Below are 15,178 nucleotides of genomic sequence, written 5' to 3'. Positions count from 1 at the left end.
TGTGGGATCTTCCCAGACCAGGGCTCGAACCCGTGTCCCCTGCATTGGCAGGCAGATTCTCAACCGCTGCGCCACCAGGGAAGCCCTGGATTCAATTTTTAAATGGACATGAGCAAATTGTTCACTCATCCAGAGAACTGAAACATTCAAGATCCTTTCTTTTGAGGAACAATTGTAAAATCTCTGAATGTTAACCATGAAGATTGGGATTGCCACAGCAAACTTTAACTATTTGAGGGACTATGAGGAAAGGAGGAACTGATATTTTTTCATAACCCTGGAAGGCAAAGTAAGAACCAGTGGGCTCAAGTTACAAGAAGTTAGATTTTGTCAACGAGTAAGAATTTTCTAACATTTAGAAAAAAATGTATAGGAGAAAACAAAGTGTTAAAGGAGAAGCTGGGGCTTCCCTTGTGGCGCAGTGGTTGAGAATCTGCCTGCCAATGCAGGGGACACGGGTTCGAGCCCTGGTCTGGGAAGATCCCACATGCCGCGGAGCAACTAGACCCATGAGCCACAACTACTGAGCCTGCGCGTCTGGAGCCTGTGCTCCGCAACAAGAGAGGCCGCGATAGTGAGAGGCCCGCTCACCACGATGAAGAGTGGCCCCCACTTGCCGCAACTAGAGAAAGCCCTCACACAGAAACGAAGACCCAACACAGCAATCAATCAATCAATCAATCAATCAGTCAATCAATAGAAGCTGGACTTCATTTGTCTGGAATGTTGTCAAAGGGAAATCATGTATTGGAGTCAGACTAGAAGACCTCTAAGGTCTTTCCAACTGAGGTTTTACTAATTTAGACACCAGGCACCAAGTATCCTATCATCTCTTGTTTTTAAAGTTGCCAATTATGTGTAAGGAAGAACACAGGACAAAGAGGGATGAAACATACATTGTGTTCATACGCAAATGGAAGTTGATATCTCATATAAAAGGGAAAATGGTGTTTTTCTATTTTGTGAAAATGGATTTCTTTTCCTAGTCTTTTAAAATATACAAGCAGAATTGTTTAATGCTTCCCAATAAATCTAATAAATTGAAGCAGAAGTTCAAAATTAACAGCCACAATAGTTTATTTACAATTGAACTCTTTATAAGATATTTACAAGACAACCAATTTTACACATCAGAAATGGTATCAAAAGTATGAATTACAACACAGACAACAATATGCAATGGGCATAAAACAAAGCTGAAGTGGACAGACAAGCAATTTCTCTTTTTAATTTATTAACACTAGCTTAAACTTTGTTAAGGAAAGAAACAAAGAACTGTGTTTTAGGAGAATTGCAGGTCCTTCAGTTGAAGATTGAATTTCACAGTGTTGTATCCCATGTAGGGAAAAAATAAGACTAATTTTCCCCCCACACTTCAACACACTGTAATTCTGCTCTTGGAACTTTGCTAATCTACTCTCCAACCTCCTTCTCAACAAAACTTCAACATATCCAAATCAAAGGAGAACTGATCTAGAAGAGGGGACAATAAAATAAGAGGTCCTAGGTAGAGGGAGAACCAAGGAAATAGAATCCACTTAAGTCTGGCCAGATAGCACCCATGGATTCCTCTTAGTCTAACTCAAGTTCAAAATCTGGGGAGTCTGCTGGATAGGCACAAACATAAAGGCTAAATTTGCTAATGCATATCCAAATTAGGAATCTGACAAATGCTGAAAATCAAGAAGAAACTGAGAGGAATCAAGGAATAAAAGAGACACTGACTGGTCTTTTTCTTCTTGGGCACATTATAAAGGAACATAACATAGGTCAGAGTAGGAAAGCCAAACAGCTTGCCATATTAAAATGATGGAGAACGAAGAAAATCTGGCCCAGTTTTTCTAGAAATCTCCTTCCTCTCCTTAAGGTGTGAGATGAGAGCCCCTAGTGGAATAAGTCCTATTTCTCTCTACATTCTTGCTGCAATGAAGTTCACAGCAGGTTCCCTTGTGGAGAGCCCACTCTCCTAAGCAGATGGAGTTACAGATGAAAACCCATAGTCACACACACACACACACACACACACACACACACACACACAAAGGAGAAATAAGAGCAGCAAGATCATCCAAGAATACTACATGTGCTGCCGGAGTAATTCCTTTAAAAGTCAAACTCGGGGAGCACAGATCAACATCTCACAAAAAGCTTTAGCAGTGGGAGGCCCCTGAGGAACTTTTTTCTTCCCTTCCCACAGTGGTATCCCATTCTCTCATGCTCCACTGATGGGCCGGCCACACACCCTACATACCTTGGCTTCTCCTCTAAAAGTGCTAATAATCTGGGGACATATTCTCTTCAAGGATAAAAGCCCCTACCTTCTAGGAGATTAGACCCCTACTTGTTTTCATACAATAGTCCTGAAGACTAAAGAAAGGCAATTCCTATATATTTAAGACCAGAGGTCTTGGCTCTGTTTTCCTTCCAGATAGTTACAGGGATCTTACACTGAGACCAAAGTGGCCTGGAGTGCTGTCCTGAAATTCTTTTAACAAAATGGGGGTGGGGTGGGGGGTGGGGGGGAGGGGGGAACTAAGATGGTACACATACAAATCTATTTTTACAAAATGAACGGAGAAGCTCATTAGGTACATCTGTTTGTTTCAAGATGTAGACATTTGCCAGCCAAAGGAAGCACATATTTCCACACACACCCCCACCCTCCCTAAATCTCTATCCCACCACCAAGAGCTCAGCTAAAAGGATAAAACCCAACTAAGGAATACTGGAGAAGTGATGTGACACAAAGACATCTATACAGGATCTGGCATGCCATCCCCAAACACCAACGGCTTTTGTTTAGAGCCATAACTGGTCCCAAACTTACCATCCTCATTCTCTTTTCAGAAGATTTTATTCTTTGAGGGGTGGGAGAAGAAATTCAGTTACCCATTAACTAAGAAAATAATCACAGCCAAACATCCCTTCCCACATGGCTATATCACAGGATAGTTTTAAGAGAACTGTCTTTTCAGATATTTATCTACCAACTCTCCAATCTCTTTTCTACCCTGTGAAGATGACTTGCTTCATCACGTCACTTGTTATTCCTCATCTGGTCCTTAAGCTCATGGTGAGGTTTTTTGTTTTGTTTTGTTTTGGGGTAAAAACCATTATACTCACACTATAAGGAAGGGTATACCAGGGCAAGACGAGTGCCATGCAGGCACGGCTCTAAAGGCAGGGGTTGCTTCATCTTCCAAAAGTCTAATGAAGAGAGCCCTTTTACCCTTTTAACATAGGCAAATGTAGAGAAGCAGACCCCTGAAGCTTCCAAATCTGCCATCCTATAGATTTAGCTTGAGAGTTCATTTCCCCAAAAAGGGAAAAGAAATCCCAATCACCCTCCATAATTCACAATTAGCCCAGTGAAAGAGTATTTGTGAAATCAGAGTGATGAAAACAAAACCAAGATCAGGGGCGTATGGAAGGGCATTACCAGCGAATGATAACATACATGAGGACATCGGTCACATATACAGGTCTCTGCCACTCTCTGGGAATGGCATGCTACAACTATCTGAAGACAGAAGGTTCTTGCCAGCACAGCTATTTCCTACATGTCCGATGAGGTGTTTGCTTCTTCTGGATCTCCAACCTGCATCGGCTACGCTCATCCAACCAGGGCAGCTCAAAATTCCTGGCAAAAAAGGATACGGAAATCAACCTGCAAGACTAGAAGAAACTCAGTATGGACATGAGACTAACTCAAAAAAAGACACTATGCCCTTTACCACTCCTAGCCCTGACTCCCAAGTCCCAAGTTTAGAGTGTCTTTCCTGCCTCAAAGCCAGAGCAACGGTGTGCTATTAAAGTGATTGAATAATCTATTTCTAATTCAAAAAGCAATCCTCCTAATTCCTGGCTTGGGAATCTTATCACTGCAAAAACTAGTGGCCCAGGCAGCCTCACTTCTGTCAAAGAGCCATGGCTATCCCTAAGCCAGCTATTCCACCTTATATCTAGGCTTTCATGAAGTCTGGAAGGGAGGTGAAGCGCAGACTACCTGAGAGATGAGGGGAAAAAAACTTTATACTTACTGTGGAGTTAGTTTTGGTAATGGTCGTCCAAATGCTACAACAGGCAAGAAGGGGGTAATCATCAAACTTTCAACTACGGAAGAAAGCCAAATGGAACCTTGTTAGTGACACAGATGGAAAATGTCTAGCAACTATACCTGTTCCAAAATACTGCATTCATTCAGAGCAAGTTGTATCCTGGAGCCTTGTACTCTTTTAGATAAACAAAACTTACCATCATCTGGCTCAGGGAAAAATGAGGTAACCTCGGGCTCAGATTCCTGAATTCCTTTCTTTTTATACATTCTGAGCTGCAGTCGCTGTAAAATTCTTTGTTCCCTGATCCTCTGAATATCCCATCTGGGAAAAACAAACCAGACAAACAAAACAAACAAACCCAACATTACTGAAAACCAGCTCTATAAAGGCAACTCACACAATCCAGATGCTAGGGAGATCTTTGCTGAGTCTTCTAGATGGGGGATGGGGGGTGGGGCGGGGTAGGGGGGTAAAGAGAACTGCCTGCTTGGTTAGGGAAGAGCTGTGTAGGTCTGGCAGTCTAGATCATGCGTTGGTGTTCCCCAGAAGAAAAAGAGGCCAAACGTGAATAACAACCACCACTTCAAACTCTGATACTCAACCAATTGGGAAGCCAGTAATTTAAAAGTATTAAGAGCTCCAGAGCTCCCCTCAGCATAGATAAGAGAGGTCAGGGTCCTATAAGGGCTCAGTTGTCCCCAGAATGGACATCTCTAGCCTCACCTTTTCCTTCTCTTCTCATCCAGCTCCAGTTTTGCATGCCGCTTCGAAAACACACTGTCATCCAGGTTCTGTGTAAAGAATAGCAGCTGATAAGCTACTTATCACCGTGTGACACGTGTATACTCATTTCCAGCTTCCAGGAATGTAAAATCTTTCACCTTCAGGTCCCACCTGAGTCTGTGAGTTCTATGGATATCATAGGAACCTCCTGGTAACAGAATCAACAAAACACATACTCCTTTCCCCACCCCTACCCTGTAGAATCTCCATATTCCAAAATCATTGCTATAATTTTCCAAGGTGAAAGTCACATCAAACTGAAACAACCCTTGAGACTGCCACAAACCCTCCCTACCTCTATACTTTATAAGAGTCTGAGTTTAAAGTAAGTATCAAACTTTTAACAGTCAAATGAGGTTGGAATATATAATTCTGTTGCTGAGTGGTACACGCTAACTTTTCTACTTAGCATGAAATCTAGCTTTGTTTTGAACATTCCCTAGTTATTTATTTTTTAATAAATCACTTAGCCACTCTGGACCTCAGTTTTCTCATCTATACAACAAAGGAGTTGGACTAGATAATCTCTCAAGTTACCTTCTTGCTTCAAAGTTCTATTTAACCCATCCATACAGTTACGACGACATATTCAAGTAACAGCCCCATTTCTATCTGTCTCTCACTCCCTTCTACTGACAGGTCTTAGGTACCTACCTCCAAAAGGTCTGAAGGATTTGGGTCCCTTAGAGGCTCTACTGAGTGGTCCCTCCAAGAAGGAACTGGAAAGAAAAAAGAAAAAGAAAAAGAAAGGGAGGAGGGGTGGAACCACCCTTAAATCCAAGGTCACACAACCTACTATTCACTAGGACAAGAGATCTCTCCCAGATAAGACAAAGTTACCAAGTGATAGGAATCCATTCTATGGCCTCACCTGAAGCCATATTCAGTGTCCTTGCTATGGTATTAAAAGAACCTAAAATGCCATTGCAGTCTGCCAAACACAGGATCACAAAAAACCCTAAACCAATACCTGACAATTCACATAATGGATGCTATTGCAGTTCCTGAAAAACAACTGAAATTGGTAGTCATTTGGAAGTCTATAGTGTAATCATACACCAAGGAATCTCACTCTCCCCCATCCAACTGATGGGGAATGCAGCTCCCAACCGTCCACCATCCCACCAACCCCCACCCCAGGCCCAGCCAGCACAATTCCTATTCTACTCACCAGCCAAGACTGAAGTTTCGCCTGCAACACTTGATGGCATCAGACACCCTAAATAATGCAGGAAAGAAGAATCACCTCAGTGTAAAAAGAAAAAAAGCCCATACCCAAAATGGAGGAGAGGATCAACACTGAAGTTCTCACTAGGAAGCCATTTTGGTTTTTTGAGTTGTTCTTTTGAGAATTTCTCTCTGGGGGAGGGGAAGAGGGAACAACAGACAAAAGAAAAGAAAATAAGCCCACCACTTTTTTTTTTACACTGAGACGACTTCTTTTCTTCATTATTTAGGGTGGTTTCCCTGCAACAGTTGATGGCCAAGGATATCAAACCTTAAACTCAGAACATGGCAGGTGAGTAAAAGTTGACCCTAGTTTTCAAATAAAAGATCAGTGTTCTCAAAACTTACATATGTAGTCTTCTTAAACAGCTCCCTCCTCCCTCCAAACAAACTACCTTGCTGGTCCAGCCTGAACAACATGCACAAAGACTTTGGCTTCCTTAAAACAAGCCATTGAGACTTCCTCTTGAGATAGGGGCGTCAAGAATAAGGATTCACACGTTTATTCACAACTCAGGGTCCTCAAAGGACTGGGATTCCCCCCATCAGACTCTTTCTGTACTGCTAGGCCCACAATATTAGAGGTGTTCGGAATTTTCTGTACTAGGGCAGAAAGGGTTTTCAAAAACAGCCAGTCACACAGAACAGCTCCGGACTAAGCCATTTCCCAATCCCGGATGGGAAATTGCTTCACGGTTTCTCTTGTTACACAGCATTGCCATGGCAGCAAGAAGGTTAACCATTAAGGATGAACCTGTTCAACTGACTGAACCAACAAAAAACCTGAACCTAGATCAGGGTCCTGGTCTATCTCATGTACTCAAGTGTAAGGCCTAATGAATTTTAGATAATTAAGAAGAGTAATCTATCTTCCCCACTTAATTTTGTCACCAGAACAGCCAAACAAAGCCTGGAGAATGCTCTTGTCTTACTGGAATGGATTCCCATCCCCATCCCTACTAGGGCAAGACACAGCGTTAGAAACTCAGGGCTGTGACTCTATCCAAGGCTTCCCCACCATCACCCCGGAGCACCCGCTGTGACTGTCACAGACTAACATTACACGATTGAAGGCACATTCCAGTTACTGGTTGATGTAGGAGATAGGGGAGCATCTCTGTGTGGAAGCCATGAAGAAAAAAAAGGGAATGAAGACCAAGGTCCCATACCCCACACCCATCCCAAGCAGCTCAGATATCCCAAGATAGTCCTTATTGTTTGAAAAATAGTTTGTAGACCATTTTATTTAAATATATGAACAACCAATGGGCTACTGCAATCCAAGTAAACTCTTCACATTTAGAACCTTTGTGAAGTATCGTAAGATAAAGTAAGACTGTTGGTCTTTGGCAGATTCCTCCTGCCCCCCAGACCGGGACATAGAGATACAGATAAATGTTTATATAGTTAAAGAGCGGAGGCCCAGGTGAAATTCCCCACCCCAAGCTGGCTCCCCAACCCAAAAATTACCATTGGCCCCTGAGAACACCCAAAGACCACCCTCCCAGGTTTCACACAATATCAATTGCAGGAACAGTCGTGCATGGCAAAGTATAAGTTCTATGCACTTCACAGCACAGAAAACCCTTCTTTCAGAGGGCATGCAAGTTGCCGGAGATTACACCCCCAAGTCTGGTGCTCTTGTGATGAGCAACTTACTGGCAAACACATCTCCCAGTGTTGTAAGCAGGCAAATACATTGAGCACATTTTGCTGTAATTCCATCTATTTGCAATGCCTGCACAGTGTCTGTCTCTGGCTGTTAACTTACTCATTCTTGACAGAACTCTGCTTTATTGATTGCACTTTTTTAAAAATGCCAAAGGCATTTTCACACTTGTTAGCTTGACCGCCACCACTAGGGTATAAGAGCAAGTGTTCTCTATGCCTTACTTGCTACAGTCTCCTCCTTCTTTGGAGAGGATTCCCGTAATGGTAACGGTGATGGGGGAGGCTGGTGCCAACGACACAAATACATTTCTGTGGTGGAAAGGTACGGCAAATCTTCTATCTCACTTGAGAAGGCTTTCTCCTTGGGATGGGTGCTGGGTCCCTTCTGGGGAGTCGAGAGTCTTGGCGGGGTGTCCACTGAAGACCGGGGCTTTTCTGGAGTTTCTTGGCTCCTCAATTCACGTTTACAAACAGTTTCAGATAAGGAACCACAGGGTTCCTCTTTAACAGGAGAGTGCTTAGGAGTTTTTGTTTTGACTTTTGAAAATTCAGGAGCCAGCTTTTTAACAGGAATCTTTCTTTCTGTACTTCCAAATGGGGATTTCCTATTAGATAGGGAAGAAAACATTATAGAATTTATTGACTCTTGAATAAAATCTGATTTGATTACATTTTGGGGCAAGAGAACTAGCTTGCTTCAAAATAATCAGTATTCAAGTATCTAAATATCTGGGTTCATTTGGCTGTCATGAGCAGGAACAGCCTCACGCTTAACAGTATATATAATAGGCCCTTAGTAAATGTTTGTTGAACAAGTGAGCTTCCATGCTTAAAACCTCTACTAGTATCCTACTGCCTACTAAATCTAAAAAGGTTCCTATTTTATTCAAGATCCTTTAGCTAACATTAGAGGCCTCTACTTTGTGGCCTGTTTCATTCCTGTCAACCAGAGACCAGTCTCTTATTCCTACCCCCCCAATCCTATACCATGTTAATTACAATCTCTATTTCTTTTTTTTTTGCTATCTTCTGACTCTCTTTCTCCCACCAGTCTACATACACACACACACACACACACACACACACACACACACTTCTAGAATGCCAACTCCTCTCCTTTTTACCAGTCTAAATTCTACACTTCTTTTTCAAGATCCATCTCCTCCTTAAAGTTTCACTATTCTAACGCACAATAATCTTTAATCTCTGAATAGTTTGTATCACTGTTGTCTATCTGCATATTTTATTGCAGTTGAATTCTGAGTTTTCAAAACTTATGCCATCCTTATAGCTAGACTAATCTCTTTGAGTCCAAGGACACTTAGAGCTTACATTTTAATGTCTACCAGTGCCTGATGCAATGAAGGAATTTAACACTTCCTAACTTGAAGTGAAGGGCTATAGTTTTCTTTAAGAAACTCAGCTGTCACATTTGTTGCCCACTCTCTTTATGATGTACTCTGCATTCTGTAGTTACTACTGTGACCAAAATGTTCCTAACAGACTTACATAGTCTGCGCAAGAATGTTTCAAGACAGTTTCTCAGCACAGAAGACCTCATGATTCAAGACATAGTTCTATTAAAACAAATTCATAAGTCCTAATCCCTTACTCTCAGTCACCGGAAACAAGTAACCTCATGTCCAGACAGTGTAACAAAGTTATCAGCACACCTTTTGTGTCCCTTTCCACTCCGCCCACAGGAGAAAGGCTTGGGAGGCAGAGTCTGGGATGTCTCGGAAAGCTCCGGCTGGCACTCCAGTTTAATTTTCTCAGATAGCTCCGTTTCCTCTCTCTCTTCAGTTTCATAGCCCTGAAACAGCTTGTGCCTTTCCTTCTCGTTATCCTTCTTTACCAGCTGCATCCGCCTTTCCATACGTTCAATCCGAGCAAGGAGCTAAAAGAGACAGTGGCAAAATGCAGACTTAAAAAACAAAAAAATTAAACACAGGTGCTTAGCCCCATTTGCGAATCAGTATGGTCTTCTGCCTCTTTCCATGAACCATAGCAATTCAACTTATTTTTAACAGGCAGACATTAATCTGAATAGATTTTCTTAAACACAATAGAGAAGACAAGGTACACTGCTTAATTTTAGGGGCTAACCTAGTTGGGGAGGGGCATGGGGGAATTTGTAGTTTATTCTTCTGAAAGAAAATCCTCTTCACTGGGAGGGGCCACAACATGCCTTTTAAATGGCATGGTCTCTGCTACTGCTAACCATGTGGCTCCAAGTCAGTTTGGGAGTTTCCAGAATTAACCTCAATGTTCTTTTAGGAGGCCCTAAGGTTCTCCAAACACTATCCTCTCTACTTCCACTCCAAAACACTATACACAAGGACAAAGTCCACACAGTACATTGAGAAGGAATTAAAAGCTCACACAATCACAGTGCCACTAGGGATTGCAGTGTTATTTGAAGGCGGGTGGGGTGGGGGTGGGGAGGTGCCACCTAAACAATGAACACTCAATTTGGAAGAATTATAAAAGAACCAGTACCCATAAATCCCATCAATCATCAAATATACATATTGCTTTGCATTTGAGATAACAAAAAAATTATACCTATTTGTCTGAATATTGAAAACAAAGTCTTTTAATTCTAGTTAAAGGGAGGAACACATAATCAAACAGAAAATGTAAGTCTATTATCATTGAAAAGTTCACTTTAAAATGTTCTGAGAAAAGATGCCAAATGTGCTACTTATACTCTATAATAACAATTTTATTTGGGTTAGACAGTGATATTAATGTTGACTTCATTACATCCACTTAGCTGCATAGATTTCATGAGAGGCCAAACAACAACTGGAATAAGAGAAACAAGCTTAAGCATCGCTAAGACTGCAATACACAACAGAGGCAATGAATGCCAAGTTCAGACTGACACTCTATCCTTAACTCACCCCGCTTTTCCTGCCTAGGAAAGTCTGCAAAGGGGCCATTACCTCAGGAACTGAACAGAAACCTCCACAATCAGCAGAGAGCCCCCCTGTCAGCCACATTCTCATTTCATCTCCTTCTGTTTTGATTCACAGCCTTAACATTACTTAAACACGGTTTGTGGGTGACATTTCCTTGACTTCTTCTCCTTCACTGGTCGTTCTCTTCCCGCCTCCCCCCGCCCCCAAATAAGGACACGATGTGTTGTAATTACAGTACCATCACACCCCTAGACTGCAGTACAGTAGCTGAGCAGTGCCACCTCCATGTTGAGTAACTTCCACAAATCAACACCATGAGATAATTTAATGAGACCGGCCCCAGCTCCCATTCCACCTTGCAGAATGCATTCTCCAATAAAACAGTCGCTGCCTGGAGAGATTCATTTGGAAAGCAAACAAAATGAACAGCCCTCTGCTCTCCTGCTCAGCCCTTGGCGCACACAACGCCAGAGAGGGAGAGGGAGAGGGAGAGGGGGAGAGAGAGAGGGAGAGGGGGAGAGAGAGAGAGAGAGGAAGAGAGAGAGAGAGAGAGAGGGAGGAAGAGAGAGAGAGGAAGAGAGAGAGAGACTGCTGCAGCCTGAACACAACAATTGTAGAAACCATGTTTATTTTTAGGCAGCTGTAAGGTATGCTAGCACAGTAATATCCCACCACCACAGCTTTCCTGATATCTGGAGGAATATGTTTTAACACATAAGGTGCCCTTAGCTACTGCTGCAGTAAAAACAACCCTATATAGTCGTGCTCCTCAGAAGTACAAAGAAATAATAAATGACTTCCCTACTACCTTAAGATTCTAATACAGGGGAAAAAATTTTGGTATACTTAATACATTTAATAAGCTTAATTTCCCCTGATGCCTTAAAAACCTTCCAGCCTCTAAACACCATGCTTATACAAGGGAGCTGGTTAGCAGGTCATGTTTTATAACTCAGATTCGTATTAAAAACTGTCTGAAATCAAAGGTGATGATTCTCTTAATATCATTTTAAAAAGCTGTAATAGGGTTCCACTGTGAATCACCTCGATCCCTCTGCCCATTAAAAGACCTACTACTCTGTCTAAAGATGCTACAGCAGTGCTTAGAGCAACAGCTGCTATGGCCCTCTCCTCCAGAATGCATTTCTAACGCAAAGCTCTTTAAGTTAACCCCTTCCATAAAGCCACCACATATGTATCCCACCTTTTCATTTTTCAACCCCTCACAAATCAGGTCTTTTCCCACTCTAAACGTCTTTCCCACACGTCTGGGGCTGTCATTTTAAATTAACCCTTTGGCACCTGAAACCTCCCCTCCCCCTCCCCCTGGGAGGTTGCCCTTTAACCCCTCCCTCCAACCCAACGTGTCTGTGGGCCTGGCTCCCAAGGACCCGGCAACTGAGAAGACTCCTTTGCCGGTGGCCAACCTCCTTACCCCTAACCCAGGGATACCTTAACCTCCTACAGCCCCCTTCCCCCGAGCATGCGCACAACTCGCTCCTCGTCCCGAACGCAGATTAACCCCTCCCGTACCGTGTCTCTCTCTGACTTCAGCTCCTCGATCTCCTTCTCCTTGGCCTGCAGCTGCTGCTGCTGCTGTTCGATGAGGTCCAATTGCAGCAGAAGGATCTGTTTGAGGCAGGCGGCCTGACTGGAGGCTCCCGAGCCGCCGCCACCCCCGAGAGGGCTCTTCCTCGTACTCTTCCATCGGCCCTCGCTGGCCGCCAGGGTCCCGGCGGCGGCGGTGGGCGCGAGGGGTGGCGGCCCGGGCAGAGGTAGTGGTGGGGGTCCCGCCGGGTCCGAGGCGGTGGCACCTGGGGGAGCCGCCCCACCCTTGTCCCCAGCCCAGGGCGTAGGCTCTTTGGCCGCCGCCACGAGAGAGCCCGTCTGAATGGGCAGCACCGCCTGATACTTGGGTCGGGGACTGCAGCCGGCTCCGGCTGCCGCTGGCTCCCCCCCAATGCCAGCTTGTTTGGTGGCCGGGGGCGGACAGGGCAAGGGCACCGAGCCGCCCCAGCTCTCTTCCTGCTGCCCGGGGGCCGCCCCGGCCGGGAGTAACAAGCCCCGGCCCTTGCCGCCGCAGCCGGCCGGGGAGGGCGCAGGGCTCCCGCCCTGGGAGGAGGCCAGCGGAGGCCCCGGCTCCTTGAGCTTACGGTGCCGGGGGAGGAAGTGGGCTTCGGCCGCCCCGGGCTCGTCCTCGGGCCCGCCCAGCGCCGCAGCTCGCTCGTAGTCCAGTCGCTGCTCAGGGTTGCCGCCGGCAGGGGCCGCGGCCGCCTTGAACACTGCGGATCTCATGGTCATAGTGGTCCGGAGCAGCGCCGGGGACCGAAACGGAGGAGGGGGTGGGGAAGGGGTGAGGTGCGGGGGGTCGAGGACGGAGGAGGGGGAGGGGAGTTTGGCGGGCTCGCCTCAGCAGCGCGGCAGCAGGCCTTGGCTAGCGCGGCTCCTCCGGGGCCCGGGCGCCATCCCGCCGGCGTGCGGAGAAGTGGAGGCCGCGGCTGAGGCCCGCTGCCGGCCCATGGGGGCCTCGCCGCCGCCTCTGCTGCCGCCGCCGCCGCCTTCGCCTCAGAGGCAGGAGTTCGCACCCAGCCGCCCCCGAGCTCATCCCCAGAGCTCGCTTCGGCCCCCCCTGGCCCGGCCGGGCCCGCCTCGTCTCCCCACCCCACACCCCCCCTTCCCCGCCCCGGCCCCCCGCCCCGGAGCTCTCCTCAGCCGCCCCGAGCCTCCATTTTCCCCCCCCTCCTCCTCAGGAGGGGGTGGGAGGGATGGGTCCGCCCAAAGCCCTCCTACTCCGGGAGGGGGTCTGTCGCCTCCCCCGGGGGTCTCCGGGCTCGGGGTCCCCCTCCCCCACAGTCACCCCCGGCGCCTCAGCGTTTCCCTTTAAAAAAAACGGAGTCGCTCGGAGCCGCCACAGCCGCAGCCGCCGCCGACCGGAGGGCGCATGCGCCGGGAGGGAAGCGGGCGGGAGCGAACCGGGAGCTGAGAGGAGGGAGGCGGGCCGCGCTATTGTGAAAGGGGCCGCCGCCGCCTCTAGGAGGGCGGGCAAGGGGCCGCGGGGGCCCCGGGCGCGGGGGGCCGGCGAGGGGAGGCCGGGGATGAGGGGCGAGGACCGAGAAGCCCGAGGAGCGGCGGGGTGAAGGTGGGCTGCCGGAGGAGGGGCGAGCCGGGGGAGGGTCAGGAGGAGTGAAGAAAGGGCTGGGGCCATGACGGGTAGAAGGCGAATGCGGAGGCTCCTCGGGAGAGAGGAGCGTGAGAGAATGGAGTTGAAAGGAAGGAAGGGGTCTTCGGGAGGCAGAGGCGCCCTCTGTGGAAGTGTACCGAGCGGTGCACGTACCCTGCCTGCGCTGGACTACCCCTTCCCCGGGCACCTTGGCAACCGGCCTGGCCCTCGCCGGAGGGGCCCAGCGGCCCCGCACGCCTCCTGGACCAGTCAGGATGCAGGCTCCTGTTTGAGCCTACGGGTGTTTCCTGGGCATAGAATTCTAACCCTCCACCCCCAGCACTCCCCAGCAGCCCCACACTGGTATGGGAGAGAATGCAATTCTTTGTCTCTAAGGGATCCAGGCCAGAAACGGAGGGGACCTCTGGTTCCCCGAGGGAGGAAAATCCATGATGTCTGCTGCCTAGGGAGTTGTTGCCACCACCTCCCTGGAATGAAGTATTGCCTACTACCGACAGTTCTTTCCCAACGGCCATCTCCCCAGCCTTCTTAAGTCGCTTCTAGCATCTTCTGGGGGTTCATGAAGGATTGAGGCAAAGGAGGTCTCGGAAGGGACCTTTACCTTTACCGGGAATAGGAATACTTTAGGGTATTCTCCTATGCTGAGCACTTTGTCCTCTCTCTTCAGTGTTCATTTTGTGTGTCTGTCTGTCTTAACTTACAGGCAACTTTAGCTAACAAGTCCTCACACAGAATTTCTCCTGGAAAAACTTTTAAATAGTTTTAATTGATTGTTTTTCTTTTGTGTTGAGGTGGGATTTTTTTTTTTTTCCAGTCTGTGTGGAGATGGAGATGACTAACATTCTTTGGCCTAATGTGAAAACCTCCCCAAAACACAGAGCACTGGAAATTTTAAATAAATAGGTGCGAATATGCTAAGAAGCCAAGGGAGCCCCAGCCCTCTTCTGCCAGACTGTATGGCCTCAGATCTGCAAGGGGAGTACTGGAGTTAGGGATACCAGTGAAGGAGGTGTGTGGCAGGAGGCATATAGAATAGTGGTGATCTTTTTCGGTGTCGAGACTTTCAATACCATCTCTACACTGGCAACTCCTAAATTTATATCTTCTGGGATCATCCCCTCACTCCAAAATCATATATTCAGCTGCCTAGGAGACATATCCACTTGGATGTGTAACAGGCATTTCAAACGTACCTCTAAAATCACACTCCTGAATTTCCCTCACCCAAATCCTGCTTCTTCTACAGCCTTCCTCTCTTTCTCTCTCACTCCACATCCAATCAGTCTTCAATCCCATTGCCCTTCAATATATACATATCCAAAATCACACACCTT

At 46.7% G+C, this 15,178-nt stretch overlaps 1 protein-coding gene across 2 annotated transcripts; it reads right to left on the bottom strand.

Annotated features, from left to right (window-relative positions):
- Positions 1 to 1,108: 1,108 nt before the first annotated feature.
- MSL1 (MSL complex subunit 1) lies at positions 1,109 to 13,310 on the bottom strand. 2 transcript variants are annotated; one of them, XM_068530680.1, is made up of 9 exons: positions 12,197 to 13,310; positions 9,413 to 9,636; positions 7,962 to 8,344; positions 6,013 to 6,060; positions 5,496 to 5,560; positions 4,782 to 4,849; positions 4,255 to 4,379; positions 4,041 to 4,113; positions 1,109 to 3,640 (listed from the first exon to the last, which is right to left on the bottom strand). In XM_068530680.1, the coding sequence occupies exons 1-9, from the start codon at positions 12,962 to 12,964 to the stop codon at positions 3,550 to 3,552; spliced, it is 1,845 nt and encodes a 614-aa protein (XP_068386781.1). In that variant the 5' UTR covers positions 12,965 to 13,310; the 3' UTR covers positions 1,109 to 3,549. The 2 variants fall into 2 exon arrangements, with proteins under 2 accessions (XP_068386781.1, XP_068386782.1); XM_068530681.1 differs by lacking the exon at positions 6,013 to 6,060.
- Between the last annotated feature and the right edge of the window lie 1,868 nt (positions 13,311 to 15,178).

This window comes from Eschrichtius robustus, chromosome 20 (assembly GCF_028021215.1).
Source record: "Eschrichtius robustus isolate mEscRob2 chromosome 20, mEscRob2.pri, whole genome shotgun sequence".
NCBI lineage: Eukaryota > Metazoa > Chordata > Mammalia > Artiodactyla > Eschrichtiidae > Eschrichtius > Eschrichtius robustus.
This window is presented reverse-complemented; position numbering and strand designations above follow the sequence as displayed.

Coding starts and splice junctions, on each gene's coding strand:
- MSL1 (XM_068530680.1), bottom strand. CDS start 12,964: ATGACCATGAGATCCGCAGTGTTCAAGGCGGCCGCGGCCCCTGCCGGC. Junction 4,850..5,495: donor ATCCTTCAGACCTTTTGGAG/GTAGGTACCTAA, acceptor TTCTTTACACAG/AACCTGGATGACAGTGTGTT. Junction 3,641..4,040: donor TTACCAAAACTAACTCCACA/GTAAGTATAAAG, acceptor CTTTTTTGCCAG/GAATTTTGAGCTGCCCTGGT.